This window comes from Neodiprion virginianus, chromosome 5 (genome assembly GCF_021901495.1).
Source record: "Neodiprion virginianus isolate iyNeoVirg1 chromosome 5, iyNeoVirg1.1, whole genome shotgun sequence".
Taxonomy (NCBI): Eukaryota; Metazoa; Arthropoda; class Insecta; order Hymenoptera; family Diprionidae; genus Neodiprion; species Neodiprion virginianus.
In genome coordinates this window covers 8,376,845-8,394,098 of record NC_060881.1, presented here as the reverse complement: position 1 = coordinate 8,394,098, position 17,254 = coordinate 8,376,845, and the positions used below count along the sequence as shown (strand labels likewise).

The window sequence follows — 17,254 nt, the reverse complement described above, 5'->3', positions numbered from 1 at the left end:
CTTTATTTAGATAAAATGATCTCGATAAGCTACAGCACATCATAATTTTGGTTCTACATATGATAGTGAGCAAAAATATGATGCAAAGAATTCAATTATGTAAAACTTAAATGAGCTTAAACCTTATTACTGATTTACAAAAGTATCAAATCTTTCATGGATGAAGAGAATAAGTGAAAAACACATTTTGGATTGACTATATCAATTGTTAATTAACTAATAGTTTTTATGAAAATCATCCAAATAATAAATAACGGTAGAGAAATACTGGAAAATTTCACAGTATGATTGTAGCTTTATAAGACAATATGTTGCTTGCACGGCACAACAAGGATACGTAGATTTATTCACACTGAGAATAGTAGTCAAACATTGTCTCAACTCATTGCATGCTTTTGTTGAAAAAGTATGATTACACTTCCCAAATCGCTAGAATTGGTGTGCAAATATTCCGTCGAGTGTCAGTAACGCTTGATTGTACACTCTGAAAACTTGGTGAAAGTAAACGTAATCAGATGTCGAAATATTTCTATCCAATACGTCATGTCACCTATTTCTATACCTGATAAAATGTTCATTTCACTCAAGGCTGTCGAAGAGGTGAAAGTCGATGTATGCAAAATTATTTTTGGTATTGTTGCAACATTTTCGCGTACAGTTTTTCAAGCCGAGGTAGCCGAAGGGAGAAGTTCCTGGTCAGATTCTTCATTCTACGGAATTGCTGTTCAATAGAAGGATGACTTCAGCCAAACTTTCATTGCTTTGCATCAATCCAAAAAGTTTACAATGAACATTATTCTGTCACGCAGAGGCTGCTCAATTTGTGAAAGTATTTAGGGTGAGCTAATGAAGGCGGCTGTTCCTTGTTAAACATTCTTGACGTTGAATCTTAAGACCACTAATTCAATTGCTGACGAAAATATTTGGCACTGATCTCAAACCTGGGTCAGTCATATTCACGATGATTAATGATTGTGGTTTTTTTTTACCAATTTGCCAAACTCCGGTTGATATTCGCGTGGAATCCAAGAGCTGAACATCTCATTTTCACAGTCTTCAAATCAAACGACACTGGGCTGGAAAGAAATGTGGGATGCTCAAAAATTCAGCGAAGTCAACATCGAACAAACCGAATCCAGTTACTCCGTATATCGAGAAGATATTATGATTTTGGCACCCATAGTGACATCAGATCGCCAAGTCTGCTCAAGCCGTACAGTGAAAGGTAGTATTCTTCGTCAACTTTTATGTTCTCAAAAAGTTCCGTGGGATCGTTGACAACGTTTTTCTGCAGAACAGCCTAACCAGGAGGCGCCAAAGAATTGTGGAAAAGCTGCCGATGTTGAGTGACTACCAAGGTGAGCTGTGCAGTGCATTGGCCACCATGTCTTATTATCCGAAAATCTATCTACTGCGTTAACTTCACTAACTAACAAGAAGGTTTGGCACTATATAGAGCATCGCACACTTCTTTAAAGGTCACGAAGCAATTTCAGGGTAGTTTACTTAGATACTACTGCCAATTATAACCAAGTACATGAGAACCCAACGTCACCAAGCATAATCAGCCTTTTTGAATAACGTGGCGCACCGTACAGCCAAGTTGCTACAGTGTTTAGTACTTCCGTATCGTTCACCGTATCTCGACTAACTCGAGAGACTTGTTTTGGTGTGCAAGGAGGTTGGCCTGGTGCAACATAGAGAGGAGGAAGATGACTTGCAAGAATTTCTGTCAGAGTGAATCGTGCACCATAACGTAGCTGAAGAGAAACAGCTGCAGCAATTGTCCCTAGACTAGAACATGGATTTTTTCGGGTAACCGGATTAACCGAATAATCCAGATCCACCGGATCGAACGCTTCAAGCTGTGACACTCGGATAATCCGAATAGTTTGAGTACGAAGTATTCGAACAGTTACAGCACTTGATTCATTTGGATATTTAAACTATTCGTATAAAACGGATAGTTTGGTTTCCTGCGTGGGGTTCGTGTTAAAATAGTTGTACCGCAAGTACTACAGCCACGTGTTAGTTATAACTACTATCATATGTATAGCGGAGCGTTAGAATTTCACACGGGCAATTTGTGCTGGTTATTCTGGATACTGAATTTTTACAGCATTTTTTTTCATTACATTATTTAACGATTGTGCGAAACAATATTTGATCTTCAAATAATTTGTATAATGGTAAAATTCTGTGTTGCTAGATTCTGAAATATGCATGGACATTATGCTTCTAGGAGGATACGTATTTAAGGTATACCTTTTTATATTCTTAAATATGGAATGCGTAAGAAAAGATCAGTTACCATTCTTGAATACGGTATCAGAAAATTTACCATATTATGGATGAAATATTGATCTAGACTGCTTGAGCAATTATTTTACGGAACAATATATCGACACGAATGAAATGCCTGGTTGTTAATAGTGGGTTTTCAAATAATTTTTTAGTAAAATCAATCATATCCGGTCTGACAATGAATGTGCAACTATACGAAACTCGTCGATAAAACAAACAATTACACGTACATGATAAGTATTTCGTTTTTATTTAAAAACTATACACTTTTAAATATTACTAGTTACAAAAAAGTTCGGCTTAATGATGGTAAGCGTAGGCGGGGGCGGCGTAGCTGACATGAGCTGTGGGGGCAGCGTACGCTGAGTAGGAAAGGGGGGCGGCGTGAGCGACGGCGGGGGCGGCGTAGGTCACGTGGGCAGCGGGGGCGGCGTAAGAGAGGGGAGCGTGAGCGACGGGGGCGGCGTAGGCGAGGGGGGCGTGGGCGACGGGGGCGGCGTACTTGGCGACGACGGGAGCGGCGACGGTCTTGACGGCGACGCCGGCGGGTTCCTTGTGGACGACGGCGTTGAATCCGTTGACGGGATCGGCGGTGTAGTCGACGGTGCGTCGGGTTCCGTCGGACTCGATGAGGGAGTAGCTACCCTGGACGACGTCGCCGTCGCGGGTCTCGTGCTGCTGCTTGTTGTCCCCGGTTATCGAGTCCTGGACGTCGTAGGCGTAGCTGTACTGGGGATGAGCGTCGTAATCGGCGTCGACGGTCTTCGCGACCACGGCCTTGGCTAAGGGAGCCGAGGCGTAGCCGTAAGCTGGGACGGCGTGAGCGTAGGCGGGGGCGGCATGGTAGGCCAGGGGGGCGGGAGCCAGAACTCCGGCGTTGGCCGCGGCCACGAGGGCGAAGAGAGCGACGAACTGGAAGCGGAAGGAGGTCTGTTAGCGATGTATTTTCATTCTCCCGATTTCTTATTTTTCTAACGTTATTTGCAAATAATGTGCGAATCACGAACGAAATATTGTCTACAAATCGGTAACGAGTCTTATGTCTTCGATAGATGATGTTTTGTTGGCATCGTAAACTTTCCCAGTTACAAAAATCAACAACAATTGTATCGATGAAGATTCATCAACAGCTTACATACATAATCAGTTAGATATCCAATTTTTTGATAGTTACTACGATACATAGACATTAAATGTTATGACACGTCATTTCTGTAGATTCAATTTACGACGAGGATAACTCCGCGGTCTCGGTTCTAAACCGAGACAATGGCCAGAGATATTCAATTCGGATCTGAATCTATTGTCCCGAGACGAACCACGACGTCGATACGGTAACAATTTCACTTTCACAAATGTCATGAATATTATAAATCTTTGAACGACGTTCTATTTCCCATCACGGTATGTACATCGTGTTACTCTGTTCAGTAGGTTGCGTAGAACCTTGACACAAAAAAAAACACTTCCAACGAACAAAGTTGAAAAGTAACCGTAAAATAATGTCCGCCTCGATTCCTAACAACGTCATACAGTTCCAGCGGATGAAAAATATCTCATCCTGATTCAGACTGGATTGACGATTACTATACAGGCATGCGGTAATTGCTCACCTTGAATGCCATGGCTGCTGTACTGTCTTGTGGATGACTGATACTGTCCACAGCACCGCCAGGGCTTTTATACCATCGAAACGAAGCGGAGAATTTTAACGCTGCGAGGCCGCGCCCCTCGCTGACGTTCACCCAAAACCGAATACATACCTCCTCTTTCTCTCTCCCTCTCTCTGTATCACACACATTCACTTCACCGATCTTTCACTCTCCCTGGATCTTTCTCCTCCCCTCCTCGTTATCTCCTACGTTCATGGTTAACCTGGACCTTGGATTCAGCCTCCCGGGTGACATAATTCCACTGTCAACCGCTGGACACAATGCAACCGGTACGCTTCGAGATCTACGTCTCCTTGGAGTCACCGATCCGTTCGTCGCAACATCCTATTCGTCACATCCACGCGCGACAGAATTTGGGTCAATTCTTATTCGCACTCCGAAGTGATCGAACTTCGGCTTTCCACCGTTCGGATCACTTAACCGTGAGCAGCGATATTCGGAAGAAGTTAAACTCGGAAGGCAAATCATCACATTCCTTTTGTGGCAGTGAAGTTACTCTATGAAAAGTATCGTAATCGTTAGATCATTTCGATATCACCTTAACCAGCGAATCAGAGCCGTGATAAAAATCTGTAACGAGTACCCGTATTGTTAAGCAGATCTGCATAAGGCACGAACGAAATTGAAATGTTTTAATTTTCCTATGAATTGGGTCGATCTAATACATCTCGAAGGCACTTTGGAAGGACTTTGTCATGCTAGTCGTACGACAACTGCAGTGGAAGTGTTTTGAATTTTTAACGCTACCGGCTAAATGAATCAGCGCTAAAACAACCTGATCCGTCATCATGCACGTGAGTAAGATTTCTTGGTGACATATATTTATACAGTTTTCTTGCTGATCCAATTGTAGTCTGATCCAATCTTTTTCCCCTTGCAAATGCGTCATATACAGTTCAGAAAAATAGATTTCTGCGTAAATGGAGAATAGAAAAAGAATGAAAAAAAAAAAAATAAAAAAAAAAAAATTATATAAATCGAGATCAGATAAAAGAAAATGGACTTTTTGTGTGATTGTTATAAAACTAACATTGCAATAATTAACCCAGCATTTTAGAAAATAAGACCGGTGGTTAAATCTCGAATGGATTTTTACGAGTCTTCAGTATATGCCTCATTCGGTTCCCGTTTATCATCTGCACGGAAAATTCTTACCGCAAAGTCGTATTTAGGTATCACTGTGCCACTCACGATCAACGCAGTCATAGAAAGTGACAGCGGCGGCAGATGAGCCACTAGAAAGTAGTCAGACTCGACGAACCGGCAGCCACACGGCCGACTCATTCGTAGGTTTAACTACTTGCCGGCTCGAGCAGATCTATCTCTCAGCCTATTGCCGTTCTAGTAGAAACTGCCGCGCTTGGTCAGCCGCCCGTCTACCTCGCAACTGCGGACGATTTTCACGCTGATTTAAATTTTTTGAACAATTTTTCCAGGTCTGTCGGAGTTATTGTTTATCGGGTATTTATTACACTGCTCGAAATTGTCAATTTTACGGAGGAGTAAGTTGTAAACTTCATTTCTAGATAAATAGATCTTGTTTTTTCTTTGCGAGAAGCACGATTTTTACATTTCGATAAATTTAGTAAAAACAAGGATTCTTCTGGGTGAAAATTGTAGGAACTTATTTTTCATACAATTTGATGCATAACATTAGGAAAAAATGACGCGGCGATTATTTTACACAATCATACATCGGCGTAGTAATTTCTTGTTTTTAATTATCTTGAGATTATTCCATTTATTTAATATCGCCGATTTGGTGCGATTAATTTTTTTTAATTTTGCTCCAAATTTTTTGATGAAAAAAAAGTGCCTTTGATAAAGAATATTGTCATTGAAGTTATTATTATCATTATCAGGATATCATTCCAGAAAGTACATAATTCTGACAATCATCAGTACACATGATCAAGTTGTGAAAAAGTGTTTAATAAATTTTGAATTGAAATATTACAAAAAGCGTAAAATTTTGAGAAAATTTATTTTCCAAACGTCATAACGGTAAAAATACCAGTATAGAAAACTGAATTCAACTGTACTTTATAGGATCGTGTGCCTCGAGAATTTCAGATTTACCGGTCATCTATAAACGTTATAAAACTTATACAGTTTGTTTTTTATTCTTCGAATTGAATCGCGAGTTGTTGTTATTCTCCGTTCGAGTGGAACCAGTATTATCTTGAACGATAGAAATAAGTTGCTGGCTAAGTTCCAAACCAACGGTACCTACAACTACGCATATCTTGTTTCTGTGAATTGAGTGCGAACATGTACATACTTGCAAATTAAGAAAGGCTCGAGGCGTACGGCAAGGTTATTGCATAACGGCGCGGCAGCGAAGCAGTGAATTGCAGAAAGTGTTATAATAATTTATGCGGTATGCCAATTGAGTGACATTGATTGCCACTTTTACTTATTATACTAGACACACCTCAGCCTCCCATTGTGTATTCGTGTCATCCGATTTTCATTAGTATTCAATTGACACCACGCTCGATTGAGTCTAGCTGCTTAAACTCGTGCTGTCGCCCATAATCCCTGCGACGATATCCAACGGAACGATTTTACCGTCTGACGACACTTTCTTCGTCGAAGAAGCCAGATTTCAAGAAGATTTGCCGAAATATTCGGGCACGATTGATTTCGATGTACGTATCGTATTGTTAACTGCAGTTACAGGTAGATCAAATTATTTACCAGATTTTACGACATACTTTTTTTCGCATTGTACGTAATTTTCACTCTCGCAGAACAGCGGCGAGGTAACGAAATGGCAATAGGAAAAAGAGAATTAAGGAAAATAACCTTTTCTGAACGCCGAACAAACAAACGCAGATAATTCAGCACCTAGAAGTATCGCAGTGAGAAAAAATCGATTTTACAAACCAGAAGAGAGATGATTGACAAAAAAAATGTTCGCTCTCGAACGGGTTTGGTGAATGAGAAATGTAATTTCTGCTCTCCTTGCAAAATCACACTGGTAAAAACAAGTAAAGAATAATTGGTGAATTTACGTTAAAAAATGTTTATTTTTATAAAGTATCATTATATCAACAGACGTTCGTGGGATTAGATTGCGTATCCAGCAGCAGCGTAGGTCAGCGGAGCAGCCAGCCTGGCAACAGCGGGTCCAGCGTAAGCCGAATAGGGGAGGACACCCGGAACGCCGACCGGACTTCCGACCTTGGCAACCGGTGGGAATCCCAGAGGAGCGGTGTAGGCAAGAGACGCTGGAGCGACGGCGGGGAGTGCCAGAGGCGCGCTATAAGCCAACGGAGCTGGAGGGGCGGCTGCGACGACGGGGGCGCTCCTGGCGAGGACGGGAGCTGGTGCTGCCACGGGGGCAGCGGCGACGAGGGGAGCGGTCCTGGCGACGACGGGAGCGGGCGCGACGATGGTGGCGGCCTTGGCGACGACGGGAGCGACGGCGACGGCTGCGGATTCCCGGTTGACGACGGCGTTGAAGCCGTTAACGGGGTCGGCGGTGTAGTCGACGATGCGGCGGGTGCCGTCGGGTTCGATGAGGGAGTAGCTGCCCTGGACGACGTCTCCGTTTCGCGTCTCGTACTGCGCCTTGGAATCACCGGTCAGAGAGTCTTGGACGTCGTAGGCGAAGCTGTACTGGGGAGCCGGGTCGAAGTCCTCGATCTTTGCCAGGACCGGACCCGCTGGAGCTACCGGAACTACTCCGGCTTTGGCGACTGCCGCCACGGCGAGAAGGATGCAGAGCTGCGAATTGCGGAATTTAGTTAGGTCAGGTTGGCGGAGGTCGAACGCGCAGTTATTGGGCGATCGGTTTCAGGGTGGCAACGATCGGCGGATGAGGTGCTTTTGCGGATTACGATTCGCGAGACTCGGGATTAATCACGCTTCGGTTGTCTCACCGAGCTGCGATCGACCAAAGAATTTCCAATAACTTCAACTCGATTGTAATGTTTGTCAACAAATTTTGATTTTCAAATTCAACCGACGTTGGATTCAAAGCCTACCTCATAACTTCGCAGCTTTGAGTAAATCTTTTTGCAATTTGGTGTTAACAATAATTGACTCTGTACTCAAACGACTGAGTAGGCTTCCTGTAATCGGAATATGCTTCCGACAATCGCCTCAATTGTTGAGCAGATCATTTTCATACTCATCGTACTTAAGGTTTGAAAAATTCTTTCGGTAGCCAACGAAGTAAAAGCTATGAACCGATCAGTAAATTCCTGAGCAAATCTCTCGAAGAATTTCACCTTGATTTATCTACTACTGTTCTGATCATGAGGTAGAATTTATTTTGAAAATAACGGTGATTGAATATTTTCGCAATTATTTTATATACATTTCAAATTTTACGTGAAGTTGTCATTCGACATAAAAGAACTTTGATATGTCAATGGTATGAAAATCAAGACATTAATTATTTGTTCAATTTAATCATTGAATGAATTTCACTATATCCGTCAATGTAGTCTTCACAGTTCGTGGATGCCAGCTCGATGACCGAAGACACAATATCAGCGTGTTAAAAATGAATAAAAAGTATAAAAATAAGGTATGATTTGAATTGCACCGCAAGTCCTTTCGTTTCGGTACAATAAATACACTTCGATAAGTATCGGCAACTTCGCACAAAACGTTTTGAAAAAAGATCACTGTCACTGATACTGATTTTAATGGTATAATTTACGATGAGATTCGTACCTTGGAAACCATTGTACTGTTGCACAGATCAACTGCTGGTCATCAACTGATGCCTAACTGTCTTTTGGTTCTGGCTTATATCGTTGACCATCCTCGCATCGCCCCTTCCCCGTATCCAACAGCAATGACCACACGCGAGTATTGCACCTATCATCCGTCGACTATTCGCCGCTTGTGCAATTTGATTAGTATTTCAAGTCGGGCATATGAGACGACCGAATACCAATGTCTCGAAATTCGATTAAGAGGGACACTGGGAATGGCCCGCAAAGCTTCGCTGACTAGAATAATATCAGGACCCGAAGTAAGCTTTCTCGCGTTGGTCAATGAGGACGTGTTTCCAGATCGTCTTTCTCCGCAGCCTTTTGTAATTTTCCACGATTCCGATTGTCGCAATTTTCTATAACTGCGCTAGATTTTTTCTTAATTTTAATTTTCTTCCAAGGCTTCTTGGGATCGCGAATCGCATCGCACGCAGTTATCGCTGTAACATGCGTGACGTGACGCCAGCCGAGGAAATGATACGAAAAAGCTAACACGAATGTAAATCGGTCCGCTCGCTGACTTGAATACAAAAATAATATCGGTTGGCCAATTTCAGGCAAGGCCAAAGGCTCTGACGACATTCACGCAATCGCTAAGAATCGAGTCAATTTTAATACCCGTTTTTCCAACGTTTTATAATCGTCGTATCGACACCCGACGGTAAAAATATCACGGATATGTAGTCTGGATAGAAAAAGTATGGAGACGAAAATGTTTGCACGTCAAAATTGAAAAGGTTGAAAAGAGTTTGGCGGTCGCGCTTACTTGCATTACCACAATATTATACTGGATTACAATGAAAAGGAATGAAGGAAAGAAAATGTAATTAAAACTCAAGTCGAAACACGTCTTTTATTGACCAGGAGAAATTTATCACTTTCTTGGTTTCTTTGGTTCACGAACCACGTCAAAGTTTCAAATACTTTCCTCCGAGCAAATTTTATATAATCAATGAGAAACAGCCAGTTGGCCTAATTGGGCAAAGCCGAGAGTTCACTGTTCATAGTCTCATCTCAAGTGGTCTGTAAAGCATCCAGTTTAATCTGATTTCTTCAGGTATTAAGCGCAGGACGGTTGAATATCCTTTTACTAAAACACCAGATGGCCTATTGAGAGATTCCGGTCCCCCATTTCGTCCAATGGTCGATTGCCCCGATAAAAATCTCCAGCAATATCAGATGCTGCCTCGTTTCGTGTTCGTCTAAGTCACTTCATATTAACGGTAAATTGAGCAGACGGTGTGGCAGGACTTTGTGTATTTCGAGAGTTGGTACTTGGGAAAGGTGGTGTCGAGTGATGGACGCGTATAGAGTGCAGACGGGACTCGAATTTGATCGCTGGATGATCGCAATGGCGATCCAGTTTCCTTCCTTTACGAAGAGTTGCGTCAGATGACCTTGCAGTCGACTACCCTTGCTGGGAATTATAGGCTACGCAATTGTCACGTTGCCAGCGAGAGTGGTGGTTTGACATTGTGACACCTTCAACGATATAAGCGTAGCGAACTCCTACTCAGGCTCATCAGTTGCTGCTTCAGTTTCACTCGCTGCTATCGGTGCTCGTTTCATTATCATGGCATTCAAGGTAGATGGATATTCATTCTTTATTCATTTTGTAGTTTGTCGCTTGCTTCAGTGTCTTGAAACCTGTATGTACCAACAGTTCTCAAGATTGGTATAATAATGTAAAAACATTAGTTATAGAATATGTTGTGTTATGTTTGATCAATGTATCGTTAGTTTAGTCAAGTATTTTTGATTAGAGTAGAATTCACTGCTTCTCACCTGATTGGATTTGAATTTGATTATTTTAATTTCTCATTTCCAGATTCTTAGATTAACGAAATTTCAATCTCCCGACAGGCTTAGTTTATTCGTGATTTTTTACGATTTTGAAGCCGGGTTCAGATGAGTTAGCCTCACAAGGAATCGCAAATTGATATCAAAAAGATCGTTAAATTGATTTGAAATTTCGTATTAACACTTGAGCCACCTCAATTTAGTCTATGTAGAATGCAAGCATTTTATTCATCAAACAGGAATTGTTCTAGTTCTTCAACTATCGAGAATATTGTTTTGCCGTATCTTATGATTCATTGGAAATGATCTTCTCAGTGATCGAGACGATTGTAGAAAGCGTGTTTCGATTATCGGAAGCCTATAACTCAGTCGTTTGAGTAGAAAGTTCGTTATTGTTAACAACGAATTGCAAAACGATCTACCCCGAGGTATGAAATTATGAGGGAGGCTTTGAATCCAACGTCAGATGTAATTGAAAATCGAAATCTGTTGTCAAAAATTACAATCGAAATAAAGCTATTAAAAATTTAGCAACTTGCTCAAGATTTCAGTAATCACTTTGTAGTTTACACTTCTTTGACTACTGAGAGAGTTTTTTAAACCTAAAGTACGATCGGTACGAAAATGATCTGTTCAACAATTGAAGCGATTGTCGGCAGCATGTTCCGATTACAAGAAGCCTAGTCAGTCGTTTGAGTACAGAGTCAATTATTGTTAACAACAAATTGTAAAAAGATTTACTCAAAGCTGCGAAGTTACGAGGTAGGCTTTCATTCCAACGTCGGTTGAATTTGAAAATCAAAATTTGTTGACAAACATGACAATCGAGTTGAAGTTATTGGAAATTCTTTGGTCGATCGAGCTCGGTGAGACAACCGAAGCGTGATTAATCCCGAGTCTCGCAAATCGTAATCCTCAAAAGCACCTCATCCGCCGATCGTTGCCACCCTGAAACCGATCGCCCAATAACTGCGCGTTCGACCTCCGCCAACCTAACCTAACTAAATTCCGCAATTCGCAGCTCTGCATCCTTCTCGCCGTGGCGGCAGTCGCCAAAGCCGGAGTAGTTCCGGTAGCTCCAGCGGGTCCGGTCCTGGCAAAGATCGAGGACTTCGACCCGGCTCCCCAGTACAGCTTCGCCTACGACGTCCAAGACTCTCTGACCGGTGATTCCAAGGCGCAGTACGAGACGCGAAACGGAGACGTCGTCCAGGGCAGCTACTCCCTCGTCGAGCCCGACGGCACTCGTCGCATCGTCGAATACACCGCCGACCCCGTTAACGGCTTCAACGCCGTCGTCAACCGGGAACCAGCCGTCGCCGTCGCTCCCGTCGTCGCCAAGGCTGCTCCAGTCGTAGCCTCCGCCCCCGTTGTCGCCAGGACGGCTCCATTACTTGCTGCCCCCGTGGCTTACACCATCCCCAGAGCCGTGGCCGCAAGACTCAACGTTCCAGTCGGTGCACCAGTCGTAGTGTAACGTCAACGGGTTTCATTTATTGTCGACGCTATTGATGTGCCCAATTGTTTTGTAAATATCACACATGAAATACCGAATTTGTAAAAATTTTCAGTCACAGTAAAACCGTTCATTCCCAATTAAATTTTTTTCGATAAGTGTTTATAATGTAGGTGTAGCTGCAGGTGAAAGATTACGTTTGAGAGCCTGAAAATAGCGAGAGAGGGAGTTACGCGATCATTTTTATGCTTGACTGCATCAGCCGAGTGCCGTTTAGTTCCCGTCTCATCGCAAAATAAATCTTCGATGTATTATACTTATATCCTGTAGCGATCGAGAAATTGAATCGAAACGAACGTCTGTTTCAACTTGACAATAGGAGCGCGTTCTTTCGCTTGCGTAATTTCTGCTTATTCAACCTTGTCGCGATGTGTGAATAATCGTGTACAAACATGATTTAATGCCCTCAATTCCCGAGAAATGACTCAACGAGAATTCGAGAGGCATTCGAATTGTAGAAAAAAAAATGAAAGAATGAGCAAATTATTCTTATCGCGTAATCAGATTCCAAAGATGATTCACCGCAGCTCGTCTTATCAAACTTTCATTACTTTCTATGTTAAAAGAATCAACGCACAAGTTTCGAAAAGTCACCCAACAGCAGGACTTGGTCCGGTGAATCGGTATTCTGTTTGTTTTGTTTATTTTACAATCGCTTAAACACATTAACTTGATCGTAAAGTTTTACGAAAACTGTTCAGATGGTGAATTTATCTTCGGCTAAACGCAGAAAACTTAATTATAATACACACATAAGTCGTTGAGAAAAAGAAAAAGTTGAAGATAAGTGATCAGAAAACTGCTTCGAACGATATTTTTTACACGCGTGCCGATTCGATTGTGATTCGCAAATGTTGATGCAACGCAATGCATGTGTGTCACGTTTTATGGCACATACACAGATATTATGACCTATAGATGCGAGTGAGAAATTATAGAGGCGTCTGAATATTCGCTCGAGTGTTTGTATAAGTGAGTCAGAGTTTCGGGCCAATCTGAATTCGATTCACGCTCCTTCTTTGAGCCTGCATTCACAATACGAGCGTCTCTTTCTTACTTGGAAACTTGTGCAACAAGATTAAGCAGTCACATTTATTACGGTAGTATGCGATCGCCGAGTTACGCTAAGATTACGTTTAGCTGGGTGTGGCTGCTGCGCAATTCGAAGAACACGATTTTGCGGCTAGAAAATTTTCAGACAAATGCACTACAGTTTAATTTTTAGAAAATTCCCGAATGTTCGAGAAATTCAGTGTAACTTATCCTTCGCTACTTCTTGACGGTCTATCCATTCCTCGATCTTACAATTAGATGAGATTATTTTTTTGTGCAATGTCAAAAACGGATCTTGCGTTTTTTGAAAGGATCTCATTGGCAAGATAGTTGCTTACAAAACGGGAACTGGATTTGAGATGAAAGAAGGAAGAATTATTTATTTAAAGTACCAGATGTTGGTATGCAATGTTTTAAAGTTTCAAGTGATGCAATTCATACAAATTTAAATAAAGCAAGTTTCACTGTTTCAGAGCAGCCTTGTTGAAAGAAACAATTTCGTAATCATTATGATTGAAATTTTCTTCCGGATAACTTAAATTAGAAGTTATATTGACATTGATCGAACAGATTAACGTCAACGAAAAAGAGTATCTGACATATGCATTTCTTATTTTGTGTTTAATAAAGAGTTAAATTTATCCAGTTTCGTAAATTCAGTAGACACTCTCTTTTCGTCAGACTGTCGACAATCCTACTTCGTATTTTTCTCTCCAGAATTTCACCATCAAGTGGGTATAAATTAAAAACCAAGTATTGAAACAGGCTTACAAACGGTTTATTTACCTTACGAGATATTACACAATTCCAGATACAAAAGGGATTTATCCGTGACGTGCATAAGTCACCGCACCTTGCACTCGGAAGAAAAATTTGTCAACCGGTGAACCTACGTCAGAAACTCTGTTGTTACGAATAACAAATGTATATTTCTCTGACAATGAATGTAATTTTATACGATGCTAAGTAAAAAATATCAAAATCTTATCTCGATGATATATTAGAGTGGAGGATATTGGAATTATAAGTTAAAGAAGTACGTCACATAAATTATGGGACCCTTTCAGAACGATATAAATTTATTAACACTGTCAGCAGCAGGTAGAAAAACAAAATCAAAATCCAAATTTGGACATTTATGGATATGAAAAAATATTTGTACGACGATGTTCGTTTTTCCATCTGTTCCTGACACTGTTAATAAATGTAATATCGTTCCGAGAAGGACCCACACACTCGGGTCGAAAAGTTATCAAATAATTCATGTGACGTACTTGTTTGACCTACAATTCGAATATCCTTCACTCCACGATGCTAAATAAATTTCAATCGCATATAATAAAGCTACAATTTATAAAAATAAATAAAAAAAAAACAAATAGATTGACTGACACGTTCGCAACGAAGATATAAAAATTTTCTTTCCGGTTACAAGCAAGCATTTCTCCAAGGGGTCGGGATTACAGAAGCACCATTTTTGGCAACACGAGTACCACATTTAGCCAAAAATTTTCGATCATTCCAGTATATATATTTGCAGGTCAATGGTATGCGTGAAAGAATTTGAACTGTGTTCTACATTGCTTGAATAATGATAAGTTTCTCAGGTTTACTTGATCACAGAATTCGGAAAGAACCGTACGGATGTGAACGAATATGAAATCAGCGGTAAAAAACGGTGCGTCCATTTCCCTGGCCGGCTTTTGACACCTCACAATGCGGCGGGGGCGTAAGTCAGACCGGCGGCAGGGGCGGAGTAGGCGAAGGGTGAGGAGTAGGCAGCGGTGTAGGCGGAGTAGGCAGGGTAGGTCGCGTAGTTGAGGGTAGAAATTTTTGCGAGGGGTGCAGCGACCACCGGGGCCTGTGCCGTGTAGGCCGCGTACTTGAGGGGCGCTGCTGCGGCCCTGACGGGGGCCAGGGGGGCGGCTGGGGCGCTGGCGACGAGTCGAGCGGGGGCGGAGGCCTTGGGGGCGGGGTCCTTGGCCAACGGAGCGTTCCTGAGGGGCCCGGAACGGGCCTCGACGACCTCGACGTCGGAGTCTGGGCCCGACGCTGGGATGGCTGGAGCGACGGGGGCGGCGGGGGCGGCAGGAGCAACTGGGAAGGCGGCGGCGGCTGGGGCTAGAGCGACGGCGGCCAGGGCCGGTTCGTTACTGACGACGGCGTTGAACCCGTTGACGGGGTCCGCCGTGTAGTCGACGATGCGACGAACTCCGTCGGGCTGGATGAGAGAGTAGCTGCCCTGGACGATGTCTCCGTTTCGCGTCTCGTACTGCGCCTTGGAATCACCGGTCAGAGTGTCTTGGACGTCGTAGGCGAAGCTGTACTGCGGGACCGAGTCGAAATCCTCAAGCTTAGCCAGCACTGGTGCGGCTGGTGCCACTGGCACTACTCCGCCATTGGCCACGGCTGCCACTGCCAGGACAATTATGAGCTGGAAGAAACGAAACAAAGAATCTTTGATACCATGGGGGTGCTGATGGGGATTTATTTTAACCCTTAGCGGCCACATGGGGTAACTCGTTACCCCATGCTGAAAAACCTAGTTGTACAAGACATGTATATGGGTGTCTTAAGATTTCTAACCGATTGTTTCATGTTTCTTGAAGAGTTCTTCAATATTTGTAATGATTTTTATCAGTCAATTTGTAGATGGCGTTCAAAAAACTGGTCGTATATGTGAAAATTCAGAAAAAATGGCTTTTTTCAGAAAAAAATTCATTACTCCGCCATTTTTCAATATCAAGGGCTAAAATTTTAGGATTGCACGCACAACATATACCACTGCCATAAAAAAATAACGGTATCCGCCGATCATTCAAAGAGTATATCTATTTTGCAAAATTACTGGAGGGGCTAATAATTTCACTTATTCTGAGCCTGGGGTAACTAGTTACCTCGTGTGGCCGCTAAGGGTTAATAGGTGTCACTTTTGTCATTTCGCGACTGATATTTGTAAGCCAAAAAACAGGTAACCGACACGGAGATTGTATTTTATAGTGAAACTGTTGAGAGACTCTGCCGATGGCGTTACTAGTGGTTGAATTTTTACCTTCCGGTTACCAATTGAAACAGTGGTTTATACTAACACGAATACAATACGAGAGAATGGAATCTGATGGGAATGATAAGTGTACGTGGTTCAAGATCCGTTGGAACTATTCATGGAGTAAAAATGAGGTTGAACAGAAATTCGATCACACCGAATATCAATTGACGGTTTGAGTTACATATTCCCATTTTCAAATCGCGGCGGTATGACGAGAGCAACCTCAAAGGTAACATCGATACACGTTTCACCCTGAATGTTGCAGTACAATTTACTCTATAGCAGTCTTCGCCTGACAGTGTTCGAACGATCTGTCCAATAGTTTGAGCCAATAACGTCTGGTGAAACTCAAGTGTAGCTAAATCAATTCACAGCACTACCCACCATATCCGGGAACCCCGATTCTAGGATGGTCAGTGCAACGCGTTTTTGACGTAATCGAGACTCGAGCCGACTATCGCCACTCCCCGTGACCATATTTCGTATTCATACGCAACAGGTGATATAATGCAATAAAATTTAGCCTCATTGGAGTTGTTATAATGCAGCGACACGCACCGGAGGATTATTTATACGTGCAGGGTACTCGTGAATAAAAGGACGCCAATGGAATATGCTTTGTCGTCGCGTAACGTCCTGGGACAGAACTGCACCTACTTGTGTCTCTGTCATTTTGTTGTCATTTTTGAAATAGTTGTTTTGTTCGTTAAGATGAATCCGTGGTTGAATTTGCTTCGTGAGGATGGATCGATCGTCAGCCAGTTCACGAAAGTCCGTCTTTCAACCGTCAGTCAAGTTGGTTATCCTTCTTTCTAATGATTGGTCGAAAACTCATCTTCCGCGATTACGGTTCGATGGGAACCTCGAGGTCTTGTCACCCGAAAACTCACCTTGCAAGCCATGTTTGTTCGTAAGAGGATCGGCGAAGAAACACTGATGCTTTGGGGTGAGATTGTCTGGGTTTATATAGTTGCGATGCGTCGGGACGGCTGCATCGGCTCGCCCCCACCTCCGTCCTCGTGATGACCTCCCGGTGCGCTATCGCCGTCGTCTTTCTTCATATCAAAGGCTTCACCGTCCATCGTTAAATGCGGCTCTTACTGACATCGGCAAGGCAGCTACGCGA

At 42.6% G+C, this 17,254-nt stretch overlaps 4 protein-coding genes across 4 annotated transcripts; 1 reads left to right on the top strand and 3 right to left on the bottom strand.

Moving 5' to 3' along the window:
- Positions 1-2,531: 2,531 nt before the first annotated feature.
- LOC124305981 (larval cuticle protein A2B-like) lies at positions 2,532-4,002 on the bottom strand. Its single transcript, XM_046766066.1, has 2 exons — positions 3,918-4,002; positions 2,532-3,216 (listed from the first exon to the last, which is right to left on the bottom strand). Exons 1-2 carry the CDS (start codon positions 3,927-3,929, stop codon positions 2,605-2,607), a joined length of 624 nt encoding a protein of 207 aa, XP_046622022.1. The 5' UTR covers positions 3,930-4,002; the 3' UTR covers positions 2,532-2,604.
- A 2,987-nt stretch (positions 4,003-6,989) lies between these two features.
- On the bottom strand, positions 6,990-8,740 carry LOC124305977 (larval cuticle protein A3A-like). Its single transcript, XM_046766062.1, has 2 exons — positions 8,667-8,740; positions 6,990-7,709 (listed from the first exon to the last, which is right to left on the bottom strand). The coding sequence occupies exons 1-2, from the start codon at positions 8,676-8,678 to the stop codon at positions 7,050-7,052; spliced, it is 672 nt and encodes a 223-aa protein (XP_046622018.1). The 5' UTR covers positions 8,679-8,740; the 3' UTR covers positions 6,990-7,049.
- Positions 8,741-10,216: 1,476 nt separating this feature from the next.
- On the top strand, positions 10,217-12,111 carry LOC124305986 (larval cuticle protein A2B-like). Its single transcript, XM_046766072.1, has 2 exons — positions 10,217-10,295; positions 11,532-12,111. The coding sequence occupies exons 1-2, from the start codon at positions 10,284-10,286 to the stop codon at positions 11,985-11,987; spliced, it is 468 nt and encodes a 155-aa protein (XP_046622028.1). The 5' UTR covers positions 10,217-10,283; the 3' UTR covers positions 11,988-12,111.
- Positions 12,112-14,216: 2,105 nt separating this feature from the next.
- LOC124305975 (cuticle protein 21-like) lies at positions 14,217-17,050 on the bottom strand. The gene is made up of 2 exons (XM_046766060.1): positions 17,019-17,050; positions 14,217-15,513 (listed from the first exon to the last, which is right to left on the bottom strand). The coding sequence occupies exons 1-2, from the start codon at positions 17,028-17,030 to the stop codon at positions 14,791-14,793; spliced, it is 735 nt and encodes a 244-aa protein (XP_046622016.1). The 5' UTR covers positions 17,031-17,050; the 3' UTR covers positions 14,217-14,790.
- Between the last annotated feature and the right edge of the window lie 204 nt (positions 17,051-17,254).